The sequence below is a fragment of the Oryx dammah genome, unplaced genomic scaffold (assembly GCF_014754425.2).
Source record: "Oryx dammah isolate SB20612 unplaced genomic scaffold, SCBI_Odam_1.1 HiC_scaffold_12, whole genome shotgun sequence".
In the NCBI taxonomy this organism is placed as follows: Eukaryota; Metazoa; Chordata; class Mammalia; order Artiodactyla; family Bovidae; genus Oryx; species Oryx dammah.
In genome coordinates this window covers 70,454,353-70,479,801 of record NW_024070196.1, presented here as the reverse complement: position 1 = coordinate 70,479,801, position 25,449 = coordinate 70,454,353, and the positions used below count along the sequence as shown (strand labels likewise).

The window sequence follows — 25,449 nt, the reverse complement described above, 5'->3', positions numbered from 1 at the left end:
TTGAACAATTCTTAAATAGCCTTAGGGAAAAAATTGAGAAAAGATTTAACAGGCCAACTTGAAAAGGCTGCTGACTTTCATCGTTGCCCAGGTCTAGTGGATGGCCTGGTGGACAGTCTTGGTGAACTGTTTTTCTTTGGCGTCTTTACTAAACAGAACATGGAGTGAGTGGGGAGGTCATTGCTTCTTCACTCGTACACACCCTTCCTCCTCAAAGCTCGGACTTTTTACAGGAACGCTGATGCGCGGTCTGCCCTCCGCACTGTGCCGCCGTCGAGGAGAAGGCAGGCGTGAGGTGCTGGGGGACCCGGCCTTGGCTCCCGGCTGTGTTGCCCATCCCAGCCACTCGTGTTTTCACAGTGCAGTTCCCTTCCAGTCCTTGGTGCAGCAGGGAGTTGCCCCGTCACGTGTCTCGGGCCGTGAGGTGGGAGTCGCGTTGCCGCAGTCATGCAGCGGTGTGGAGAGGGGCTGGAGGAGAGCCCCGCGTGTTTTCATGCAGGGAAAATCCTTACTTAAGAATGACTGACTCCAGCTGTTGGTATTCAGATTCTGGTGTTTGGTGGATATTTCTTGAAAATGATTAAAGGAGCCTGTCACTTCAAGGAAACAACTGACAGTGTTTGGCACCAGTGATGAAACATGGGCTTTTAAGTGAATGTTAGGATTTTGGAGAACTTGCACCTGCTGTTGCAGGCTCAGCAGCTCCCCATGAAGGGTTTCCCGATGAGATCACCAGTGGTCCTAACAAGAGACTTTAAAAATACCCGTTTAATGACAGGCACCAGCGCTTGGGAAATGCGTGCAGCTCTGAGCTGTTGTTTCTATACGGCCAGGGCAGAATCATTGAAAAACTTTTCCCTTTTCCAACTACGTCCCATGAGGCTGCCTTTTTTTTTTTTTCCATATCGCAGTAGATTGAATACAGAAGCGATGAGAGCCTCTTCACCGGGGAAGCCCGAATGCACACTGGATGGAGCCAGACTCGCCCTCCTGCGGCAGGACAGGCCTTCCCAGCGGCCCAGGCGCTGGCTCCCCTGTCCTGAGTCAGGGCCTTCAGCCAGACCACCTCCCCTCTCACTGCCAATTGAGTACCAGTGTTCTCACCTACACTTAACACAGATGGGAATGGAAACCGATGGTTACTTAACCTAATTAGAATAACCTGATATAAAAATTTTAATATCGTTTCCCGGAATTCACGAATCTAATAAGATTATCAGACCAGGCGATTTACTGAGCTCAAGTGATACGATTGTTTTTTAGCTGATACTTCCTAATGCTTCTCAGCTGGGAAAGGGAAATGTGTGTTTTCTAGGGCATGTTCAGAAGTGCCCTGACTCGTGTGTTGCTTTCAGGCAGGAGGAGGAGCGTGGCCGGGTGTATAACTATATGAACGCTGTGGAGCGGGACCTGGCGGCCCTGAGGCAGGGCATGGGGCTGAGCAGAAGGGCCTCGACGTCCTCGGAGCCGACGCCCACGGTGAAGACCCTCATCAAGTCCTTCGACAGCGCGTCTCAAGGTAGCTCGTGTGCCGCGCGGGGCGGCGGCGCGCTCACGCACACGTGGGCTCTGGGCTGGCTGGCGCGCCTCGCCGTCCTGCTCCGAGTCTCGTCGCACTCCAGGCTATGTCAGGGAGTCAGTCTTCCTGCAAGCAGAGTTTTAACAGGAAGTTTGGGGTCTGTTCGGCCACAGAGATCTTGGTATCAGACTCGGGCTGACGCCGCGCGGGGGTCAGGTGTCTCCTCTGAGCCAGGCAGCCTCCAGGTGCGGGACTTCGGGCCTGCTTGTCCTCCAAGCCCCTCGGGCCTGTGTGCTCAGGTGCTGCCTGACGCCGATACCCAGCATCTCCAGAGGTCGTCTCGCCCAGAAGCAGACCTGGCCCCTCAGCTGCCGTCTCTCCCTGTGAAGGCAGCGCCATGCCGCCCAGGTTCCCAGGCCAGGAGTTTCGGAGCCTCCCTGCTGCTCGCCTGGCACCAGTCCGTCAGCCCAGCCTCTCGCACACACGTGCCCTGCTCTCTCGTCTCTGGGAGCGCAGTTGGCGGCTAGCTCAGGCCACCATCCACTGCCATTCAGTGGCCCCTTTTTATTTTCTAATACAGATTTTTTTATTTTTTTTGGCCACGCAGCATGCTGGGTCTTAGTTCCCCAGCTAGACACTGAGCCTGGGTCCCGGCAGGGAAAGCACAGAGCCCCAGCCACTGGCCCCCAGGGATTCCCGGAAGCCACCTTCTGAGCAGTTCATTCCAGAGAGGGAGGTGGACACGTGAGCAGCCGTTATACCCTGTGCGTCAGATGCGGCGCTGTGGAAAGCCGCGTGAGGGGACGCGCTGAGCCCCACGGGGCGGGGAGGAGAGCGCTCTGAGCCCAGCTCCCCCTCATGGAACATGCCAAGAACGCCCACCACGTGCCCGACCTCACCTGACGCAGCCACAGAAGCGCCCCTGAGGCTGTTGCACGTGGCGTCCTTGGCTTGTGGGGGTGCTAACCATGTGATTAAACAGCAACAGCGAAGTGACCGGCACAGCCAGGCCTGGAAGTCAGCACCGCTTGTCTGGGGAGCACACTGTCCCCCTGGCGGCAGGGCTGCTGGGGCTGAGGAGGTGGGGCGGCAGCTATTCCCGGGGAGCCCCGAGTGCTGGCTGACCGGTGCTCCCTGGGGGTGGGGGGGTGTTTACGAAGCTTCCGCTGCACTCCGTCACGGCCTCGTTCACTGTGCGTTTGCTGTCTTCCAGTGCCCAGCCCTGCCACGGCAGCAATCCCCCGGACGCCCCTGAGCCCAAGTCCCATGAAAACCCCCCCTGCGGCCGCCGTCTCCCCCATACAGGTGCGTGCCTGTGGCTTTGTGTTTGCGTGTCTGTAGGAAGCATCACACTCTCAGTTTGGAAGGAGGGCCGCGGAAACTCCATACTCTCTCTATAGGGAGCTTTTCTCTTGGACTCTGTTAATCAGATTTTTAAAAGGCATGAAAATATAAATGAAAGCAAATAAAGGCACTAAGATATAATAAATTTCAAATAAGATGAAGTGTCTCTAAATAGTGGTTGCCAGCTGAGGTTTAATGCTCATGTCAATTTGTAAACTTTTGTAAAGATAAGTTAAAAAATCTCATCTCTCTACCTCGGAAAACAAACTAGTAATTATTAATAGAAACCACAGTCAGCACCATTTTAGCCCTTGTTTACGTAGCACAGGCTTCTCAAACATGATTGTGCACGAGAGTCGTGTGGAATTTTGAACACACAGACCCCCGGGTCTCCTCCCACTGAATAGGCATCCCTGGGAACAGGGTCCAAGATGAGGAGACGTGGCTCTTCAGGCCTCGCTGAGGCCGTGAGGGGTCGGGGCTGGGTGCCTCTGCACCACGGGCAGCTGGGAGGCCGGACCAGAGGCTGGAGGCAGTTCTGTTCAGACATCGTTGTAGGGCTGAGATCTGTGGTTGAGAAAAGGGCTGAGCCCTGCTGCGGCGTGGCGAGCAGGGAGGCTGCCTCTGGGGCAGCCAGGAGGGAGCACGAGGGCTGGGGTGGGGGCGCCCTGGGGCCGAGAGCCATGTGGACAGGCTGCAGCCCACAGGACTCCCCCAGGCCCTGGCCGAGGGCGTCTACACGAGCGGCACAGGGTGGGCCCAGCCAGCGGGGTGGGGCCCGCTCTGCAGGGAAGAGCGGCTCCCGGGGCTTCTCAGGGTTTGCGGGGGGGGGGCAGGGCTCGTTTGCCTCTGCCCCTCTCCCCGCCGTGGGAAGTCCTCTCTGAATCCTTGGAGTCTTCATTAGGGGCCCTCAAGGGCCACACCATGAAGTGGAGCTAAACAGCCCTGCCCTAGACGACCTTAGAAGCAAGGGGCCAAGGAGATCCCTCAGTCACGGGGCAGCGGGCTCTGAACTGCCCCCGTGATCCTGGCCTCTTCTGCCACGCTCGCCTCCCGGGGGCTGGGCTCGGTGACTTGCTTCTGATGAGCAGAGTGAGGCAGGGGGATAATCGGGGAGAGGACTGGGTCCTGTCTGGGGGCTCCTCTCTCTGTCTCCTCCGCGGTCCTGTGGAAATGGATGGTTTCCCGTGGTTTGTGTGGGAACTTGAAAGACCCTGAATATCCCAGGCCTCTGGGAGGGGGCCGGTGGGGGAGGAAGCAGGTTTGGAGGGCGTCCCCTCCGTGATGCCAGCACCTGAGTGACCACACAGTGCTGTCTGACGCCCTTTGTCCTGCGGTTTCAGAGACATTCCATCAGTGGACCGATCTCCACGTCCAAACCCCTGACAGCCCTCTCAGATAAGAGACCAAACTACGGGGAGATCCCTGTTCAAGGTACGGCTCGTGTCCCGCGTCTCCCTTCTGTTGTTAGTTTCCATCTGACTCTTTCCCTTTGCTCTTGACATTATTCCTGCCACCCTGGTATACGTCTGTGTCACAGCTTTACTAAGAACGTGTCCTGATTGCAGATCGGGGAGTAGTTACTAGGCAGACGTGTTGGAATGCGATGCTCCTGGTGTCAGCGTGGGCAACCGGAGTCCGCACGTTGCCAGGCCCTGTTCTCACAGTGCTGTATGGGGCGTGTGCAGTTAGCCCCACTTTATAAGTACGGACAGTGAGGCTTCAAGCAGTTGAATGTCTCAGGAACACAGGTTCATGGAGTCACCGAGCGGTGGAGCCGGGCAGCCTGGCTCCAGAGCCGCTGTGCTCCGGGGCACTTGTGAGAGAGCGGACTGAGAGCCAGGCCTCGGGCAGTGCCGTCGGCACGGGCTCTTTGTGGCGCCCACGTCGGGGGTCGGGTCCTTCTCCTCTCCGCTGCCTCTGTCGGGTGGGGCTGAGTGCCGTGGGGGGCCGTGTGGGGCGAGGCGGCTGTGGAGACACCTGGCAGGCCCCCGCCGGCCCTCTTGCCTCCTGGGCCCGCACAGGTGTGGGGGCGGGGGCGGTGGGGACCAGGGCAGGCTGCTGCCGCCTCCACTTCACCCGCTGGCGGACCCGAGGTCTCCCCTCCGCCCGGAAGGGCCTCCTGCCCAGGGAAGGTGTGTGGTGGTTTAAAGGGTCCCCTCCTGGCCCCCGGGTGGGTCTGGGATTGTGTGTGTGCTCCCAGGCCCCGGGGCTGACCTTGACGCTGCTGGTTGTGTGAGTCAGGGGTCATCTCGCTCAGGGCCTTCTCTTCCTCCCAGGCTCACAACCCCTGCGGTCAGCCTCGCCCCCTCCCCTGTCCCCTGAGCAGCCCTGGTCCACGGAGTCGGCGGCTGCGGGCTGCACCCGGTCGTGCTGAGCGCACGACCCCTCTCCTGTGTGTGGTCGCTCTGTAACTGCATCCGAAGGGCCTCTCCCCCTCAAGGCTGCCATACCAACTCATCTTGATCGGCTCACAGCAGCACGAGGTTTATGGGGAAACCTTGCTAGCACCAGCAGTGTTTATCAAACTTACCTGTTGGTGAGCTTTACCTGAATCACGCGATAAAATGTGGACCCCCGGGCCTCACCTCCCGTGTGCTGGCGTGGGCTGTCCAGGAGGGAGGCATGGACACTTCTTCCCACAAGCTCCCCAAGTGGCTTGTAGGGACGGACGAGCCTGGGGCACTGGACAGAGATCACCGTTGAGTCTCCCTGTGCCCTGGTTTTGTGGGTGGAAAGTGGGCGTATCAGGTCTGTGGACCAGGGTTACTGAGGGCCCAGGCTAGTGTGGTGAGTGTCTCAGGGCTTTTTCTGGCTCCCTTCTGTTTATCTCCTAGTAACTGTCGCGTGATGATGCCACCGGGCACAGGGGTCTGCGGTCCCCCTGCGAGAGCCGCCCTCACTCTCCACGTCTGTCTGCTCTGATGCCTTTACTGGGCTTGCTTGAAACTGCAAATACAGAGAGCAGGAAACACTTTTGGGTGACTTCTTACCCAAAATTTGATGATAGTGTAGCCTTTTATCTTAAATACTCACCAGGGAAAGAAACCACTTACAAAACTAAGAGCCAGCAGCTGGGTCTCGGTCCTCAGAAGCCACCGTGGCTCTCCAGGCCACCTGAGAGGGGAGGCCTGAGCGCGGCCGCAGCCGCTGTCCGGGCGTGACTCAGACGGCACAGTCTGCCCTTGGCAGGGTGAGAGCCCGAAGCTCGGAGGCGCCGCCTCTGTCCACTGTGCTGAAACTGGTGGTTTCTCCCGTGAAGAATGTTACAGAAGACGTAGCTGGTTTGTTCTTTTCTTCGTCATGCTTGTATGTCAGACACAGGAAGGTGTTTCAGGCCAGAGATCTTGGTATAAGTAGACTTCTGTTGGTACGGTTGGCAGTTGAATTCCGTGGTCTGGGCCGTAAGAGGCGGGCCTTTGTAGACTGCATGTGAGCTCGTGTTTGTAGCCTGAGCAGGTACGTGGATCCAGGTAGTTGGGAGGGTCTTTACTGCCCCCTTGCACAGTGATCTTTAAGGTCCACGGTCAGGTGGAGACGTTGGTTGGTCATGCAGATGGTTGGGGAGCGGGGTTGCCCAGGGTCGGCGTGGCCTGAGGGTCATGTTGGTGTCATCAGCTCAGACGTCCGAGAAAGCGGACTGGTCCAAGGATAGTCACCTGCAAGGAGAGTCTTGTGATCATCCCACTGAGTTGTGTTATTTGCAGACAGAGATGTAAACCTTTAAAAAATTAAGTATTTTGAAAAGACTGATTTATGGTAAGGGTATGTGTAACAAATGTCATACAAAGTTCAAAGGTTTCTCTAGAAAGCCGAGTCTTTTCAGTTAGAAGAAAAAGAAAAGTTATTGAAAAGTTTCACAGCAGTTTGCCTTCTCCAAAGGGTGGACCCAAGCCCGATTCTGGCCTCGCCGGAGCGGGGAACTTCGCAGGAGAGGTTGCGCCGAGAGAAACGCGCCCTGCTGTGTTTGCAGCCTCGTGTGCGTGCGTTCACTTCTGAAGGTGGTTCTTGCTGTCTGTCTTGATAAACCCTGTCTAGGCTCTCCTATTTTCTCCAGCATATTATCGTGAAACATTTCAAGCACGCAGAAAAGTAGACAGAAGTCACGTAGTTGGCTCTTCTCACTGGTGTTTCTTTTCTTTTGGCCCCGCCCTGCGGCATGCGGGGTCTTAGTTCCTGGGTCGGGAATCTAACGGGTGTCCTGGGGGCAGCGCAGAGTCCTACCCCTGGACCTCCAGGGAAGCCCTCGGCTCCTGGTTTTAAACCCGCTGCGCTGCCTGTAAGTTTGATGAGGGAAGCGGAGACAGCTGCCCTGCCAGCCTCAGGCGGGAGGACCAAGCAGCGGACCGTGCGCCTGCGTCGAGGGTGGGCGGGGGTCTCTGTGCGGAGCGCTCCCGCGGCAGCTGCGTGGCCCGCCCCGCGGCTCCCGCCGCCTCTCCACCTCGCACACCCACCGCTTCCCGGCTCCGCTCTCAGCACGCTCGCACCTCTCCCTGTCCCCAGCGTCTGCAGCGGCCCCGACCCCGGCCACCGTGGCCTCCTGCCACCAGGTCGTCGCCCTCTCGTCCGCTGGGTGCGGACAGAACTGAGTGTGTTCGCCGCTGTCCCCGCAACGCGCCGGCTGCCGGCTCCCGGCTCCGGCGGCCCTGGGCGTCTCCCGGCCTCTCAGTGCGGGGTGTGCCCCTCGCTTCCCTCCCACAGCCCTCCTGGCGCGTCTGCGCACAGGACCCTCCTCTCTCGCCTGCTTGTCCACGTGGTCAGCAGTCTGCGAGTCTGCCTTGCCACCGCCCGCGCCCGGGCCTCCCGCGGTCTGCCCGGCAGTCACCCGCGTGCGCCGCGCCCTGCCCCCTGCACCCCGCCCCCGGGACGGTCCCCGACGCCCCGCCCCAGGGCTGGGGCCCCGCCCCTCGGCCCCGCCCTCGCAGCCCTGCTGGTCCCGGCGTTTCCTGGCGCTGCTGAGCGCTGAGGAAGCCCCTCTCCTGCAGGTCGCCGCCCTGCTCGCCGCGGCGTGGCTCCCCGGGAGGCCTCTCCGGACTCCGGGCAGCTCTCAGCCCGCGCTGCTGCTTCCCTGTGCCCCTCGCACGCGCTTCTGCCTCGCGCCTCTGAGTTCCGCCGCAGACTCAGCTCCACGAGGGCGGGCTCCTGCCCGCTGCCCTCCTCGCTGCAGCCGCGCGTCGTGCCCAGTGGTTTCGGGTAGCGCACGGGTTACAGACGAGGCTGCCGAGAGCAGACCCGCTCACCGCAGCATCTGCGGTCTCCTGCCTGCCTCCTCGGCCGTGGCGCGCTGGCAGTTCGCGTGTGCTCTGACCCACGCGGCAGGGCGGAGGGTGTGTGCGCGGTGGGGGGCGCAGCCGCCGCCCTGGCCCGTGGGAAGGTGCCTCCTCAGAGGGGAGGTGCCAGTCCCTGCTGAGCTGAGACGACGTGGGTCCTTGGGCGCGTAGTGCGCCGGCGGCAGCGGCGGGCGGACGGGCTTCTGTGCGCTGCGCCCCCGTTGTGTGCCCGGGGGGCCCTCGCCCTGCGCCCACGTGCTTCTGAGGCCTGGTCTCACCCTCGTCTCCTGGGAGATGAAGCCTCTAGGACAGGACCTGTCTTGTAACTGTGAAGTGGGCATTTGGGCTCCATTTAAAATGCTGGCTCCTGTTTCCTGCGGCTTCCGTGCTCCCCCAGCTCTGCTGAGCCCATCTTTGTGCCCGATGTGCGCTTCTGTGAGGGCACGCGCAGCCACTCGGGGCTCAGGGTGTGTCGGTTCAGGACGAGGGAAGGGGTGGTGGCTCTGGGCTGGGTGGGCCTGTCTTCACGAGGCGTGAGTCCCGCTGCCCTGCCTCGTGTGGGCATGGCCTCACGTAGGTGCCTTCCACGCTCGGGAAGTACACGTCAGAGAGAGATGCTGTCCTGGAGAGACAGCTGACGCCCTGGTGGCTGAGAGGGAGAGTGTGAAGCGGGCGGGGTGCCCAGGCTATCTGTGCCGGTCGCTCGCTCCTTTCCCATCCAAATGTGTTGCGCTCAGAAGAGGTGAGCAGTCCTCACTGGCTCTACCTGGCACGTGTCCCAGGCACACGCAGCACGTCCGGCCCTCCTGTGCCTGTCCTCCCAGCCTGACTGCAGCGGCGCCGGGCACGGAGGCGAGCTGGCCTGGGTCTGGGGCGCCCACTGTGGGAAGCAGGTGCCAGGGAGAGGGTGTTGGAGCTTGGCCTCAGGGTGGTGAGATGGCTGGGCCAGGGGCCCTGCTGCCCCGAGGCTGGGGACTCCAGAGTCCCCCGACCCCGCCTGGTGTAGTGAAGGGGGGGACAGCACGGTGGGGGGGGACTGCTTCTGTCCTCCTGGGGTCCTTGCTGCCCCCAGACTGAAGCCCACACAGCAGCCAGGGAGGCTGTCGTCCACCAGCCGCACCGCCCCCAGAGCCGTCCCCCGTGGCCCTCTCTGCTCTCCACCAGCCCCAGGTTCAGCGGCTGGGACTGTGGCCCCTGACCTTTGCGGTGTGTCCTGGACTGAGTGCTGCTCCCCAGCGTGTTCTCCAGCAGCATAGCCGGCCGACAGGGTCTCGTCAGAACGCTGCTGAAGGCCTCCGGTCGCCCTGCGTCGTGGTGGGTGGCCTCTCCCTCTGGCTTGATGGCCCTGAGTCGTCCTGCTCCCGAGTCCGTCCTGACTCGCCTCTGGCTGTGGGCTCATGTGCCCCCGCCACACAGCCGTGCACTGTGGGCTCACAGCAGCGTGCGGACCTAGTGCCTTTAGACCTTGCTGCTGCAGACGGTCTTGGGCTTCTGGCTGAACTGCATCAGACGGAAGTAGCTCTCAGTGGTTTGGAAGCGTTTGTCTGCACTGAACATCTCATCCCTGGAAATACAAGTGAATGAAATGGCCCTTGTCGGCAGGCGGTGTTTGTGTTGGGGACTCTGGGAGCCACTGAGGGGCCTGGGCGGGAAGGAGGGAGCAGCCTCTGGGGCGAGAGGAGAGCTTCCTGCTCCCTGTGGCCTTGAAGTTCGGGGTTGGGTCTCCTCACTGTGGCCCTTCCCACCCTGTGCAGAGCATCTGCTGAGAACGTCCTCGACCAGCCGACCTGCTTCCCTGCCGAGAGTGCCTGCCATGGAGAGCGCAAAGACCGTCTCAGGTACTGCCCTTCGTCTGAGACTGCCTGTAGAGGTGCATCTGGAAGGTCTGCTGATGGAGTTGAGCTCCTTCTCTTTAGGCTCGTTTACCCTTACCTGCCTCTTTAATTGACTGTTTTTCACTCTGAATTTCCCCATTGTATCTTACAGATTTCATAGAAATCATATTTCATGGCCCTGATTTGAAAAATAAAAAGAGCTAGATAGTTTCATTCACTTAACAAATGTGGGATCTGCCCAACCCAGTGATCAAACCCAGGTCTCCTGCACTGCGGGCAGATTCTTCACCAGCTGAGCCACCAGGGAAGCCTGTAGTCGTGGAAGGTCGGGATACTCACCGCAGGCTGTGCTGTGACTGTTCTGGAGGTTGTTTCCGAGCACACCAGAGATCCTCTGAAGCCGGGCGTCTGCGGTGTGACGGGCCGTGTGGCGGTGCTGGGTCTGATAGGCACATGCTGGTTCCCTTGAGCTAACAGTTCATTTTCGTCAGCGTCCTTGGTATTTTCCTCTTGTGGCTTTTTTTTAACCCTCAATAGCTCAACTAGAAGCTGGACCAGCAAAGGAGAGGTTTCTTAACCCTGCTTCCTGTGGGCACCATCCCACTTGGATGTGAATTTCAGTTAGTACAGTTTTTGGATACCTTAGCTGAGTGGGAAGTCCAACCAAAGTCTCTCCTGCAAAGCCAAGGTCCAGAGCCTTTTCCTATAACAGGGTTCTTCCCATTCTTTCTTAGTCTATTTCTTGTGCTTTATATAAAATTATGAAGGTTTCTCATCCAGTTTCCTAGCACAGTGCTTGAAAGAAACTGCAGATTTATACAGAGATTTGACAGTGGAAGAAAAAGGCAGAATGATTATAAAACTATGTCGGACGCGCAAGTGCATCCTTTTCCTAAGACCTTGTAGAAAGCGCGTCTCGCCAGGCCTTGGAGCACATCACCGCGCCGACGCAGAGGCATCGGCCCTCCACCGCCAGGAGGTGCTAGCCGGCCGGGGTGGGGCGGGGGGTGACGGGCGCCGGCAGGCCTGCGTCCCAGCCAGCCCGGGCTGGCGCCGCAGCGCTCCCACGCCAGCGCCTGCTGAGGAGGCCTGGCCGGGGTCAGGGCCTGGCCTCGTGTCTCACGGCTCGCGTGCGCAGCCCGGTGCTGTGAGCACCCGCTGGTCCCCTGCGCCTCGTGGACGGAAAGCCGCCTGCCCTGTGGCCCCGTTGTCGGGCTGCTTCCACCTCCAGTTCTCAGGGCTCTCTACGGCCAACACGGCGCGTGCCTGACTCGGCTGGACTCTGCAAGTAGGACTTGGCTGACGCTCCTTACTTCTCGGTAGTTGACTGGACACAACATCCTCTGCTGCTCCGTCTCACTGATTCCTGTTTTTCTGAACTTTGGCTTGACCCCAGATCACGCGAGGCCCCTGCCTTTCCTTTCCGTCGCCTCGGTGCGTTTGGCCAAGTGCAGGGGGTTTCGTCGCTTGTAGTTGAGAGCAGGTGTTGCTTTGGTTGGGTCGTGTTTGTGACTGAACCAGGTTTGGTGGCACTCACTGCGGGCCAAGTGTGTGCTAGGATGCGGGCTTCTCTGCACACTTCACCAGCTGTCCCTTTTCTACAGTTTTTTTGAAGTGAAAAAATAAAATCCTTTCACATTATCAGTCAGATAAAGACAATATTAGTTTTTCCTCCTGCGTGGCAGTTTCTGGCCTTCCCCTGTGGCTCAGAAGGTAAAGAGCCTGCAATGTGGGTAGGACCCGAGTCTGATCCCTGGATCAGGGAATGGCAGCCCGCTCCAGTATTCTTGCCTGGAGAATGCCAGGACAGAGGAGCCTGGCGGGCTGCAGTCCCTGGGGTCACAGAGTCAGACACCACGGAGCGAGTAACGCACACACGTGGTTTCTGCTCTGTGGAGGGCCTGCTGAATGAGAGTCTTGAGCTCAGTTTAAACTGCTTCTGCTCTGACCTGCAGTGTCCAGACGAAGCAGCGAGGAGATGAAGCGTGACGTATCTGCTCCTGAGGGTGCGTCGCCCGCCGCGCTCATGGCCATGGGGGCCACCTCGCCGCAGCTGTCGCTCTCCTCCTCGCCCACGGCCTCTGTGACCCCCACCGCCCGGAGCCGCATCAGGTAGGGGGCGCGTCCCGCGGGGGCGCTGCCCTCGGGCCGTCCCAGGCCTTTTGAGAGTGAATACTCTGGTTGTGAAATAACGGGGTTCGAGCCCTGGTGTGTGTTTTCTCTTTGTGGGTTAAGTGTTTTCTGATCCACTCTTCTATGCCCAGAGTGGAGAAAGATGATAAAAAGTACAAAAATAAAACAAAGTTACAGAGAGAATTATTTCCCCCAAGCAGCTGGTGGTGTGTTTGTTTTTTGTGGGTTTCTCTTTTTTTTTTTTTCTTTCCGGTTTTGCTTTTTTAAAGTAGTGAACAGCTGAGTACAAAAGTGAGTTTAGTGATACTGGAACACCGGCTGTGAGTGGAGAGCAAGGAGGCTGGAGGCGGGGACCTCAGGCAGCTGAGGGCCGAGGGTCGGGAGGAGGGCGGGCCCTGGCAGCCCCGAGGCTCAGTGCATGCGCAGGCGGAACTCGAAGGGGGCGGCAGTGGTTCCGGACCTTTCCTGTTTATTGACCTACGGGTCTGGATAAAAGTGGACTATTTTGGCTCAGACTCAGATTATACACTCAGGTTTAGCGCCCTGCCTCTCGGGGACCGACCTCTTAGGAGAGCGGCCCCGGGCGCGGTGAGCAGCAGCGGCCCCCACCTCTCTGGCCGAGCGAGGCGAGCGCTCGCCTGGGCTGTGTCTAGCGCCCCAGGCGGGGGCGCCCCCTGTTCCTGGCCCCTCTGCGAGAAGCTCTGCGCCTGCCCAGGACCGCTCCTGGCCTTGGCTTCCTTGCCTGACAGTAGTCAGAGGAGACGCCCCCTCACCCTCGGAGGCTCGCTTCTGCAGCTTCTCGTGCCCACGGGCTGCACTGGGCGTTACTGCTGTTCTAGGCTGTCTCGGTAGCAGAACGGCTGTGTGAGCCAGACAGCCTCTCACGGTGGTTGTGACGGTTCCTTTTGTTTTCCTCTTGGCTTGCTCTTTTGTTTTGTTCACATCTCACCTTTATCTTCATTCTCGTTTCCTATGTACGGTGCTGTTGTGACAAACCTCTGAGCCCTTTCAGCTAGGACAGGAATATGGAGAGCCAGCACATGCATAAAGTGTGCTTTGAGACAGGGGTCTGACTGCAGGTTGGAATACTTTTGTATTTTACTTTTGGTTCTAAAATAAACAAAAATTGGTGCTATTTCAACACACCTCTCAACTGGAAAAGCTTCGTTCCTCATGCGTGCTCTGATGTCCTGTCACCCTTTGTAGGGTGAGTACAGACAGGAGGGTCCTGCGCCGCCTGTGACATCTAGGACACGGGCTGGACCGTTGGCTCTGCGGTTGTGGGGCTGGAATCTGCTCTACTTGCACAGTCATCGCTGGAAATCAAACCAGCTGTGCAGAGGGCTCTGCGTTCTGTCCTGCCCCTGGAGTGGTCCCTGGAAGGAAGGATTGGTGCTGGACCGGTTGGGTTCGGGTCTCCCTTGCTCCACGGCCACGCCGGCCACAGTCTCTTCAGACTCAGTGTCGGGTCTGGGGCAGGATATCTGCCCCCAAGCAGGTGACAGTGCCCTGAAGTGCCCCACATAGAATCTTCGGGGATGACCCCTGGGTAGCTGTTGCGCCCTCCCCCAGCTTCAGTGTGTGTCTGTCCCGTACGGCACGGTGATGTTCCTTGAGGGGCGGGCCCGTGCCTCCTGCCGCCCAGCACCTGCACGTGGCCTGACGTGGTCGAGCCTCACAAGGGGGTGCCGAGTGAGTGAGTGTACAGAAAAACTCTGTTTTTATGCAAGGGAAAATGCTGATTCCTTGCAGTCAATAAAGAATGTGCAACTCAGCAGTCAAGACTTTGAGGCGTCTGTGGGTGGGGTTCTGCTTGCTGCTCTTTTGTCCTCTCTGCTTCCCCAGTTGTGTGCTCTCTAAAGGCAGGAGTGATCCTTCGGGTTAGCCCTGTCCTTTGTGATTATAGTCAGTGCTTTAAAAAGAAGGTGAAGTGACCGAGGACGTAGACGTTGCGTGAGATGAAACCTAACGGCGAGGAAGGCGGAGGCTGCCGGCGCGGCCACTGCGCTCCAAGCGTCCTGGGCCACGTCGTGCCAGCCCTGCGCACGGCGTCCCTGTGGGTGCTGGCAGGGCCTCCCTTCAGGCGGCTGAGCCCCAACAGTGGTGGGTCTGTGGGACCCGTCAAGGTTGGCAGGAGTCAGACGCGTGCAGATGCCTCTGGCCGCTGCCTGCCTCCCAGGAGCATCTGCTCTGTTGAGGCGCTCTGTTCTGTTTTGTTGGCTTTCCGGGTTGAAAGGGCGCTCTGATAAGGAACACGAGTTGAAATGTTTCTTCTCTCCACTTCCCAGGGAAGAAAGGAAGGATCCTCTGTCCGCCTTGGCGAGAGAATATGGGGGGTCCAAGAGGAACGCCTTGCTGAAGTGGTGTCAGAAGAAAACCGAGGGCTATCAGGTAACCGTGTCCTTCCGTCCAGGGGAGCCACACCTAAGTCCTGATTGAGTGCTCTGTGGAGGCCTCACTGGACTGAGAGTGAAAATATATCTTTCTTTAAATGAAGCTGTTGCTGATCCCGCTTACAGTTCTCACTCTGCTGAGCTGTGTCTCTGAGCGTTTCCCCTTCCCCTGTGGGGGCTCTGCGCCTGGGTCAGCTCTCAGCCGGGCCCTTCTGCAGCCTGCCCCCCTGGCCCTCTGTCAGCCTCTCTCTGGTATTATTAGCCTATCTGTAGCAGCTGAAGTATGACTGGTTTGTGACGCATTAGTTTCAGGCGGGCAGCAGGGTGACCCAGGGACTCGTGCGGCTCTTGTCCATCACAGGCCCCTACCTGGCGCTGCGCGTGGCTCCCCTCGCTGGGCAGCAGGGCCTTGCTGTCCCTCTGGCTTATACACAGTAGCTTGCGTCTGCTGATCCCACGGTCCTTTCATCCCCTCCACCACTGTCCTCTGTGCTGACCATAAGTTTGTTTTCTACGTCTGTTAGTCTGCTTCTGTTTCGTAAATAAGCTCATTTGTACCATTTTTTTAGATTCCACCCATAGTGATAGCATATATGTGTCTTTCTCTGGCTTTCTTCACTTAATACGACAATCTCTGTGTCCGTCCACGTTGCTACAAATAACATCATTTCATTCTTTTTTGTGGCTGAGTAGTAGTCCGACATGTATTTATACCCTGCGTCTTCATCCATTCATCTGTCCTTGGGCGTTGAGGTTTCTTCCGAGACATTATGCTGAACTCAGGAGTACAAATCTTAGATGATTCCCCTTATATGAAGTCCCTGAAATCGATTCATGGTGACTGAAAGTAGAGTGGTGGTTGCCAGGGGCCTGGTGTCACGGCAGTCATTGTTTAAAGAGCAGAGTTTCCGTCATGCATGAAGAACGTTCTAGAAATGGACACTGGTGATGGTTGTACAACAGTGTGAATGAATGTACTCAACGGCACTAGACTGTCCGCTTATAAAACAGTCGTTCAGCAGAAGAAGCAGAGCGGTGAATGACTGGGGTACAGCCTGACAGGAAAGCCTAGCCACGGACACGGGACCCAGACCACATTCGGCACTCATTAACTGTGTGCTGATCAGGCTGTGAGACGTCTCGCACAGACTGCCCATCAGCAGCAAAATTCACTCTCTTCTCAGGGGCCCGTGGGACAGTCAGGGTAGGCTGTGTGCTGAGCAGTAAAACAAATGTTGATAAATTTTAAAACGTTGAGATTATACAAAGTATCTTTCCTGATCACAGTTGAATGAAGTTAGAAATTAATAGCAGAAGAAATATTCACGACACGACGTAACAAAACTGTGGGAGGTGCTGAAAAGAAGCTCCTGGGGAATTTCCGGCTGAACACCGACCTCTAGAAGGAAGAAAAATCTCAAATCAGGGCTCTAACCTTTGACCTGAAGAGAGTAGAAAAGGAAGAATAAACTCAGCCTCAAGCAGTCAGAGGAAGGGAATAATAAAGATTAGAGCAGAAATAACAAGTAGGATCAGCAGAGGAGATAATTGACACCAGCAGTTGCTTCTTCGACAAGATCAGCACATATACAGACCTTTGCCTAGACGGACAAAGAAAAAGAGGAGGCTGAAGTTACTAGAATCTGGAATAAAAGCAGGACTTTGCCAAATGACCTTATAGAAATGAAAAGCGTTAAAGGGAATACTCAACGAATTCCTTAACCTCGATGATTCTGATTCCTTGCAATGTACAAGCTATAAAAAGCCGACTCAAGAAGAAAGAAATCCTCAACAGACCGATCGCGACTAAAGAAACAGAATCAGTAACGAAAACAATTTCAACAAAGAAAAGCCCAGGGCCACATGGCTTTCCTGGTAGATTTTACCGAACGTTTACGAAGAATCAACAGCCGACTTTGTCAGACTCTTCCAAAAATAGAATGGAGAACATGTCCTCGTTCATTCTGTGAGGCCAGTATTACCGTGATTAACAAAGCCAGAAAAAGACATCACAAGTAATGAAAACTGGAGACCAATATTTCTTATGCAGAAATCCTTAATGAAATACTGACAGAATCCAGCAGCAGATAGCAGGACTTGTGTGCCGTGACTGAGCTTGATTTATCCCAGGAATGCAAAGCTGGCTCAACACAGGAAAAGTAAAAGGAACTCACCCTGTCATGGAATAAAAGGGAAAACCCATTCATGATGAAAACACCAAGCCAGTTCTAGAAGGGTGCTGTCTCCAGCTGCCCAAGGGAGACACCGTTGTATACACACACTCGCCTACTGGTGAGCCTGAGCAGGAAGGGCGCCTCCTCACCGTCTCTACTCGAGGTTGACTGTGGGGTGTGAGGAAGGGAGAAAAGGCATTGGAAAGGAAGAGGCAAAACTGTGTGTGTGCAGGGGACCTGAATGCCACCTAGCAGGCCGCTAGGAGTCACAGAAAAGCTGGTGGAGCCAGTGAACAGATTCCGCAGTTACAGGATACACTTCAGTCGCTCAGCCGTGTCTGACTGTGACCCCACGGACCGCAGCTCGCCAGGCCTCCCTGTCCATCACCAGCTCCCACAGTTCACTCAAGCTCACATCTGTTGAGTCGGTGATGCCATGCAGCCATCTCATCTTCTGCCGTCCCCTTCTCCTCCCGCCTTCAATCTTCCCCAGCCTCAGGGTCTTTTCAAATGAGTCAGTTCTTCACGTTAGGTGGTCCAAGTATTGGAGTTTCAGCTTCAGCATCAGTCCTTCCAGTGAATGTTGAAGACTGACTTCCTTTAGGAATGACTGGTTTGATGACCTTGCACGCATATAAAAATTACCTGCGTTCCTCTATACTAGCCGTGAAAACTGAAAATGAACTTCAGAATTTCCATTTATCATGCTGCTGCTGCTGCTAAGTCTCTTCAGTTGTGTCCGACTCTGTGCGACCCCAGAGACGGCAGCCCACCAGGCTCCCCCGTCCCTGGGATTCTCCAGGCAGGAACACTGGAATGGGTTGCCATTTCCTTCTCCAGTGCATGAAAGTGAAAAGTGAAAGTGAAGTCGCTCAGTCGTGTCCAACCCTCAGCAACCCCATGGACTGCAGCCTTCCAGGCTCCTCCGTCCATGGGATTTTCCAGGCAAGAGCACTGGAGTGGGGTGCCATTGCCTTCTCCAGTAGTAGCATCGTGAAGACTAACATACCTGGGGGACTGCCCTAGTGGTCCAGTGGCTAAGGCTCTGCACTCCCACTGCACGGGACACAGGTTTGGTCACTGGCCAGGGAACTAAGGTCCCACATGCCTCTGGAGAAGACCGTGGCTCAGAAGGCCACTCATGGCCCAGTGTGCACCGCAGTGCTGTGTACAACTGCCGAGACATGGAGGCAGCCTAGACGCCCATCAGCAGGTGAGTGGGTGAGGAAGATGTAGTGTGTGTATACAACGGTGCTACCAGCCGTTAAAACCAATGAAATAATGCCATTTGCAGCAACTTGGATGGACCTGGGGATTATCATACTTAGTAAGTCAGAAAAAGACAAATATGGCATCGCTTATACGCGGAATCTCACACAATAACACAGTGAACTCGCTACAAGACAGGAATGGACTCAGAGAAGGCGCTGTTGGCCACCAGGGGGCGGGGGTCTGGGGCAGCACCCACCCACAGTAGACGAGCAACAGAGCCCTGCTTCCTGTGCAGCAGACTCCGTGCAACACTGGCCGTCGGGTGGAAAAGAATTTGAAGAAGAATGTCTACACCTGTGTATGTGTAATTGAGTCACTTTGCTGTACACCTGAAATTAACACATATAAAATGAAAATCTTAAAAAACAGTAAAATACTTCCAAGTAAATTAACCAAGGGGGCACAAGGTTTGTTTGCTGGAAATGACAAAGCACCGTGAAGGAAACTGAAACCTAAGCGAATGGCAAGATCCTTTCTTCAATGGATCGCAAGGTGTACTCCATGAGACGACACGGGTGAATCTCGGGAACATCGTGCTAAGCGAGAGAGAAGTCAGTCCTGCACCCTGGCAGCAGGCCGGGCCGCGGGAACGCCAGCACCCCGGCTCCCAGCTGGATCTCGGACCAAGAGCTTGAGCATAAGTCCACACTGCCCAGCCTCTGAAGTCTTTTCCTTTCTATCGATCTTTATCGAGCTCCACTTCCCGTGAGCTGCGCCTCACCCACTTACAGTTGTGCCTTGTGTGCGGAGCTGTGCGCCCATCACCGCAGGCGCTTTCACGGCATTTCCATCAGGCTGAACGGAGGTCTCGAGCCCGTCCGCAGCCACTGCCCGCTTGGCGCGGGCCCCGCGGGTCTGCCTGCGGCCTCTGTCGGCGTGCCCCGGGTGGGTCGTGGCGCTGCAGCTGGGCAGCGCGTGGGCCTCTGTGCCTGCCGCTCTCCCCGGGGGCCACGCTTCCGTGGTTCGCCCGTGGCGTGTGAGCCTCCGTGGGCCACTCCTGAGGCTGCCCGGCCGCCCTGTGTTGCGGCCTGTGCACCACCTGCGGTCGTCCCATCCATCTCCTGCTGACGGCGTTTGGTTGTTGTGGGCGTTACATATCACGCTGAGGCTTTGCGTGGACATGAGTGATGTTCTCATCCTCCTGTCCAGCTTCTTGGCTGCTGAAACTGTTTGAAATTGCCATCTGGTTATTTCTCTGTCAGCTGCTTCCCCTCTGCCATTTGGTTAAAGCCCCAAATCCTTGGTGTGGAGAGCAAGGCCTCTGGTGGTTGACCTGGCCTATGTGTCGTCTGGTCGGCTCCTCCACCGCCTCACCTCAGCCCCTGAACCCCCCACCCTCTCATGGCGCCCCCTCCGTCTGGGGAGCACCCGCCCCTGCAGCTTCAAAGGCAGCATCTGTGCGCCCTTGCTTCTGCCCTGCCCCGCCCCACGAGGGGTCATCCCTATGGGGCCCCCCTGCCAGCACCCCTGGCGCTCATGCTTCCTTGTCTCATTGATCCAGTCCAGGCCGGGTGCTTCTCTGCATTTCAGGGCATGTTTGGGGGGGCTCTATAGTTCCTTTTCCCCGTGTTAAAAGAACCCTGCCTGCCAAGTCCTGAGGGCACTGAAGTGCCAGTGTGTGTGTCTCCTTTTCCAGACTGTGAGCTCCTTAGAAGGGCCTGTCCGTGCCTCCCAGCGTCCAGCGGAAGGCCCTGCACACAGCAGAGTTCAGTGGCTGTCTGAACTATATCGAATGTCATGGGAGACGTTGGAGGTTCATTTTTAGAGTAGCAGTTCTCAAGCTTGTCTGTAAAATCCTGTGAAGACTATGGGGAGAGCGCAGATTCCTGAGAACCAACCCTCAACATTAATAATTCAAGAGGTGCTTAGTGAGACTCTGAAATCTGCATTTCTGTAGGCATTGAGCTTGATCCGTAGACCATGTTGTAATAGTCACACATAGACTAGTGATAAAGACCTTGGACTTGAGGGTCAGGTAAAGTTTGCCTGTTAGCTCTGCCTGTTACTTTGTGACCTTTTGCAAATTACTTAGCCTCTCTGAGCCTCCATTTTCCTCCTAAACTCCATTCCTGTAAAATGGAGGCTTAAGTGAGGAAGTGTACACATTCTAGCATTTGCTGCATGTTTAATAGATTTAAAGTATTATTTTTCTGTTACTTTGTGTCATCTTGTAACACGAGCTTTAAATTTTTCTAGACCATTACATAAATGGACTGATTTAAGATAATTAGAAAGTGCCTCCCCCTAGATTACAGAGCTTTGTCATATATTAAGTTGTTTAAAATTTTAAGTAACCAAGTTAATTGAGATCATTCAAGCATTAAATCAGTGATTTAACTAATGGCTCTTGCTTCCTTCTCACTTAAATTCTCTGATTCTGTGATTTTAAGGTACATTGCCTTAGATTTAAAAAAAAAGCAAATCACTTTGTTAAAATCCTCCATTAATAATTTTAATTTTTTTTCATTTCCTGCGTACTCAAAATGCAAGAGGAAATACAGTGCAAAGCAAAATGGGTCACTGTACATAAAGTAAAGCTCTTTCTACACTGGACGTCTTTCCCTCGCTTCCTGTGCAGACTTCTGCAGTGGTGTCCACATACGGCTTTTCTCTTTGTCTGGCTTTCGTTTCCTGTGAAACTAATATCTGTTTTGCTGTTTAAAAACAAGGTAGGATGCTGGTGGTTTTATTTTCAAGGTCTGTGAGTTAAAATTGGATATAATTTTCTATGCATAATCTTTTTAAGCTGAGAGATGTAGCTGATAGAGCTCCTGATTTGTTGAGAGCCATGTCGGACGTGCCAGAGCCCTTTCCTTATCTGACCGTAGGTACTAATGAGCATCCCCTCCCTGACGCCCGCCGCGTGAGACCCACCCTGCGGTGGCCGGGTCCCGCAGTCGGCAGCAGCGGGGCTGATACGTGACCGGCAGCACACACTCCCCCTCAGGTCCCGACCGGCCTGTGAGCGGGCCTGCTGCCCGACGTGGGCGCTGGCCAGTTAGCGGGGGCAGCCTCCCCAGCCGACACTTAGCTCGCCTTCCGCTCACCCTCCTGAGAGGCGTCCTGCAGTGACCGTGCTCGTCGCTGTAATTTCATTAACTGTCCATTACACTGCCAGCCCTTGTGAGTTTGCCTTTTATCTAACACATTCTCCTCTGGTAAACTACTCCCTGCCACCAGCTGTTGACTGAAGTCTTTAAATATGGGAATATCAGCATTGGCGGGGGGCTTGCTGTCACGTTTGCAGACGCGGGCCTGAGCCCCCCCACCCCCACCCCCAGGGACTGGGATAAATGACTGCCTGAAGGTGCTTCTGAACCATTGCTTTACAGATTCTTTTCTTTTTCTATACTAGTCAGCACCTCAGCTTGTAGACAGTTGTGTTTTAAAGCTAATTTAAGGCCACAGTTAATTCCTTAGTGCGCACGGAGAGAGGCAGTTACCCCCCGCCCTCCACCATCGCCCGGGCGCTCTGCTGCTGGGAGCCGGCGGTCCCAGGGCTCTGTGTCTCTTCAGGGGCTGACGGTGTGAGCTGACCGCAGCAGAGGAGCCAGGCGCCGGGGACAGCTGCCCTTGCGGTGTGCTCCCTTCGGTCTACAGTTTACGTTTAACAGCTTCACGTTTAACAGCTTCTCTCGGCACCATTGTCGTCTGGTTCCTGGAAAACCTAATTGAACAGAATGAAGGAGTGGCTACAGGGTAATTGAAGAGAGCTTTACTTTGAAATCTCATTGTTTTCTGATAAAATGCCAGGCCTGGAGATGGATTAGTTAATCCAAAGGATAATGAAATCACTTAATCTACTACAGAATAGTTTTAATAAATGAGCAGAACCTTTTAGTACTGCCCGAGGTAAGTTAATCTCAAACAGTAAGGATACACAGTTTTATTGAAGGATTTGCTCATTAGCGCTTGGACCGAAGAAAGAAAGACACTGCATTTTTGAATGGAGGTTAGCAGAATCAGAATTGATGGACTCGAAGGGTTTACCAGGGATGAGTGCTATGCTTTACTTGCCTTCTAGCACTATTTCCCAATATAAAATTATCAGATACATACTAAGCCCTGTGCCAAGTCGTGTGCTGGGCATTGAAACAGGAATCAAGAAACAGAAAGGCAGTCCCCGTCTCAGGAAGCTTGTGAGCTACAAGTCAGTAATTAGAGTTCCGTGTGGACTTCTGTGTGTTACTGACAGATTCTCAGATCAGACTCTGCTAAGAACTTCTATTCTGTGCAAAAGACCAATGTTATTTAAACGTAAAATACAAATGTGTGCTAGTTTCCAAGCACTTAAGGATTTTCCAGAGAGCTCTGTGTTATCGATTTCTAACTTAATTGCATTGTGGTCAAAGAACGCACTCTCTGTAACTTGAGTCGCTCTCAGATTTTTCGAGACTCATTTTGTGGCCCAGGACATGGTGTGTAGTTTTTAAAGGCTGTTCTGCTGCTGTCGGAGGCCAGTTAGAGCCGGTGGTTGAGTGCCATCCGCGTCCTCTGGCTCGGTCAGCTGCTGAGTGAGGGGCGGGGAGTCTCGGCTAGAGCTTGCGGGCTCTCCGTGTCTCCGTGCAGGGCTGAGGGTGTTTGCTCTGTGTGTGCTGAGACCGTTACTTGCTGCATAGATGTTGAGGATGGAGGAACTCCGCTCTGTCGTGAAGCGACCTTCATCCCTGCCGCGTCTCTTTGCGCTGAAGTCCTCTCTAGCCGACAGCCCCAGCCCGGCTCTCTTTGGACTGCGCTTAGTGCGGTGTTTGTCTTTCTAGAGTGTTTCCGATAGGGAGCGCAGAACCAAGTCTTGCCTTGTCACTATGTTAAGTTATTTTCCTGACGGTCGATCTAGAGATTACAAAATGCATCTTGCCACCGCTTACCTAAGGGTTTTCTGACTCAGCTTGGTAAACTGTTGCAGGCTTGCTGCAGCGCGGCCCCTGAGCCTCTTTCTTTGTCCTCCGTTGTCCTGGGTGTTAGATTTGTGTCGTCCGCCCAGCAGTGTGGCGCTGCAGTTAACTCCTGTGTGCAGTGACGCTTTTAAAAAGCCTGAGAGAAGAAAGTAATGAAGGCGACTTCTGGCGGGGTGGCTGCCTGCTTTCTGTTCTTCCCTGACATTTTAGTCCCTTTTCCTGAATAATCATCTTAATTTATTTCCTTAATTTATTTCCTGGAGGTCAGTCAGCTCTCCAGAGCCCTGAAGTGGTTATTTTTGACCGGTGTTGTTTTTCAGGAGAGGGTTTGTCAGCCCCTGCCTCACCACAGGGAAGCTTTCCCAGCGTGCTTCCTTTTGGGTTCTTCTTTATTCCCAACTGTTTTTCACTAAGCAGCAGCAGATTCTCCCAGAATTGTATGTCCCTGTGGATTGAGGACAGTCAGCAGAGTGAGAACGAATGGACAGATAAAAATAGCCAGGCCTTCCTGACTTCCTTTGAAGCAGTATACAATCAGTAGGCAAAGTAGGAAAAGGAAGTTCCTTGGCGGCTGCTGCGTTCACTGGGAGCAAGCTGGTGTCAGCCCGCACAGCCCCCAGGCCCTGTTTGTGCCCCCCTGGTTCTGTACAGAGACACCCCCTCCAGGCTCTACTCCACAGCTGGGAGCTGCAAAGACAGCTCTCCTGCTCCAGAGGCTGGCCCCAGAGGCCCAGGTCCCCTGTGGTGTGTGTTGGTCACCCCATGCTGGGGGGCGATGGGGGAGGGGAGGGGGGGCAGGGAGGGAGAGGCGCGCCCCTTCCCACGCCTGCCCTTGCTCTAGGAGGCCCTGGGTCCCTGGGAGACGCTGCGAGCGCCCCTGCGCTCCCCTCTGTCCTAGCCTCATCTCCAGTGACTCAGGGCGGGAGGCTGGGGCTTCTCAGTCGAGAGGCTCCTGAGCCAGGCTCAGCGTTGGCTGAGTTTCCTCTGCTATATCTGGGGGCTTATGTCACAGGAATGGCTTCCCAGAGGTGAAAATCCAAAAGGTGCAGGCTGCAGATAAGGGTTTGATCTGAATCAAATTGAGGTTGGAAGTCTGAACTTTTTTTATTGTACATTGTCAGTTTGCTTGGAAACTGGGTTCCCATACGGAAAGCTCTCATTGTTTGTAAATATCACCGTGCCCCAGGGTTTAAAATGCTTGAACAAAGGGAAGCCAGTGGCCAGATTTGTGGTCCCACCCGTTCTTTATGTGGACTCACACATACTCACAAGCTCCCGCCAGTGAAGCGGTGCAAACTGCTGGTCTGACCGTCCTGGCCTGGTGACTCGCCGTCTTCGTCCGGAGCGGCGGCTGGGCCGGGGGCTCACGCGGCCCCAGCAGGCTCTGTGGCCCCGGGCTCGGCTCCGCGCGGCGGCCGCGGTGGGCGCGTGGGCTGCCGCCTCTGTCCAGGGGCACTCTGCATGCCAAGCACAGCAGCTGGAGACCAAGTTTTCCCAGAACCGCCACGTACCTCCGGCGCTCTGTTGTTTAACCGTGGTTTGACGGCAGCTGCTAACGTGTTTCCGGAAATGTCGGGGCTCTAATTGTTGAATTAATTGCTTAGTCAGCATTTGGATAAATCAGCTTGGCCGTCGTCTTAGTGTGAGGCAGGTGGCAGCGCCCAGCCAGATCCCTCACGACACAGTTAGGGTTTCCCGCACCCTGAGCGGGCCGGGGAGCCTCTGCAGCCCCGGTGGAGCCCCAGTTCCCGCTTCCCTAACCAGGCGTGGCCTCTCAGGAGGGGTTACTGTCCCCCGGCCAGGCAGAGCCTCTCAGACGCGCCTGCTGAGGCTCCTCCGGCAGGAGGGGTCCACGGGGTCTTCGACTCCAGGACTCAGGGTTCCGCCCCTCGGCTTTCCTCCTCTCTTCCCGTGGAACTCCGCGAAGACAGAGCAGCCGCTGGGGGTGGCCGACGGCCTGGCCTCCAGCGCTCGGTCAGCTCGAAGTCTCAGGAGTGCGTGTGTCCATCGGAGCCGGCACCGCGAAGGCCACCCCTGAGACGGCCCTGGGAATCGTGATGATGCAGCCCCTGAGCTTGCCCTGGGGTCTCCCGACACCCAGCCCCAGGCTCTTCCCGCCAGGCAGTGCCCTGGGCTCCAGGAGGTTTCCAGTAAGCAGGCCTTTTTATTCTATGAGGAATGCTGAGAAATAAGAGAGAAATCAGATAAGCAACGTTTTCAGGAGCTGCGTAATTTTTTTGCTAAAAGCAGAACCATTAAATTGTCTGGGTCACATAATCTTTATGTATCATCTCCAGCAGCTTGCACAGGCCTCACTTCCTTCATCCTGAGAAGCCTTTTTCCTCTGTGCTTCAGTGACTTTGCACAGGAGGCCAGCGTAACTGTGGAAGGCCGCAGAGGAGTCAAGGTTTGACAGGTTAATTTCCTCACACGCATGAGTTTAGCCTGAGGTCCATCGGGAAGTCTGGGGTGAGCGCTCCATTGGTGGAAGCCGCTTATTTGTGGAGGTGCTTCACGGCCGTGGGAAGGGTGGTTAACCTCCGGGCGCCATCGGGAGGGGAGCTGGGTCTCTCGCCAGTGGGCTCTTCAGTGCAGGGCACAGCAGGCTGGC

The 25,449-nt window shown here is 55.8% G+C and overlaps 1 protein-coding gene across 2 annotated transcripts in view; it reads left to right on the top strand.

Annotated features, from left to right (window-relative positions):
• Positions 1-25,449, top strand: part of SPECC1L (sperm antigen with calponin homology and coiled-coil domains 1 like) — an 84,796-nt gene that overhangs the window by 48,226 nt on the left and 11,121 nt on the right. For both annotated transcript variants that reach the window (XM_040251200.1, XM_040251199.1), the window contains 6 exons: positions 1,356-1,519; positions 2,733-2,824; positions 4,207-4,297; positions 9,888-9,971; positions 11,924-12,080; positions 14,390-14,492. In XM_040251200.1, the coding sequence (XP_040107134.1) occupies positions 1,356-1,519; positions 2,733-2,824; positions 4,207-4,297; positions 9,888-9,971; positions 11,924-12,080; positions 14,390-14,492 (691 nt within the window). The remainder of the gene's footprint in view (positions 1-1,355; positions 1,520-2,732; positions 2,825-4,206; positions 4,298-9,887; positions 9,972-11,923; positions 12,081-14,389; positions 14,493-25,449) is intronic.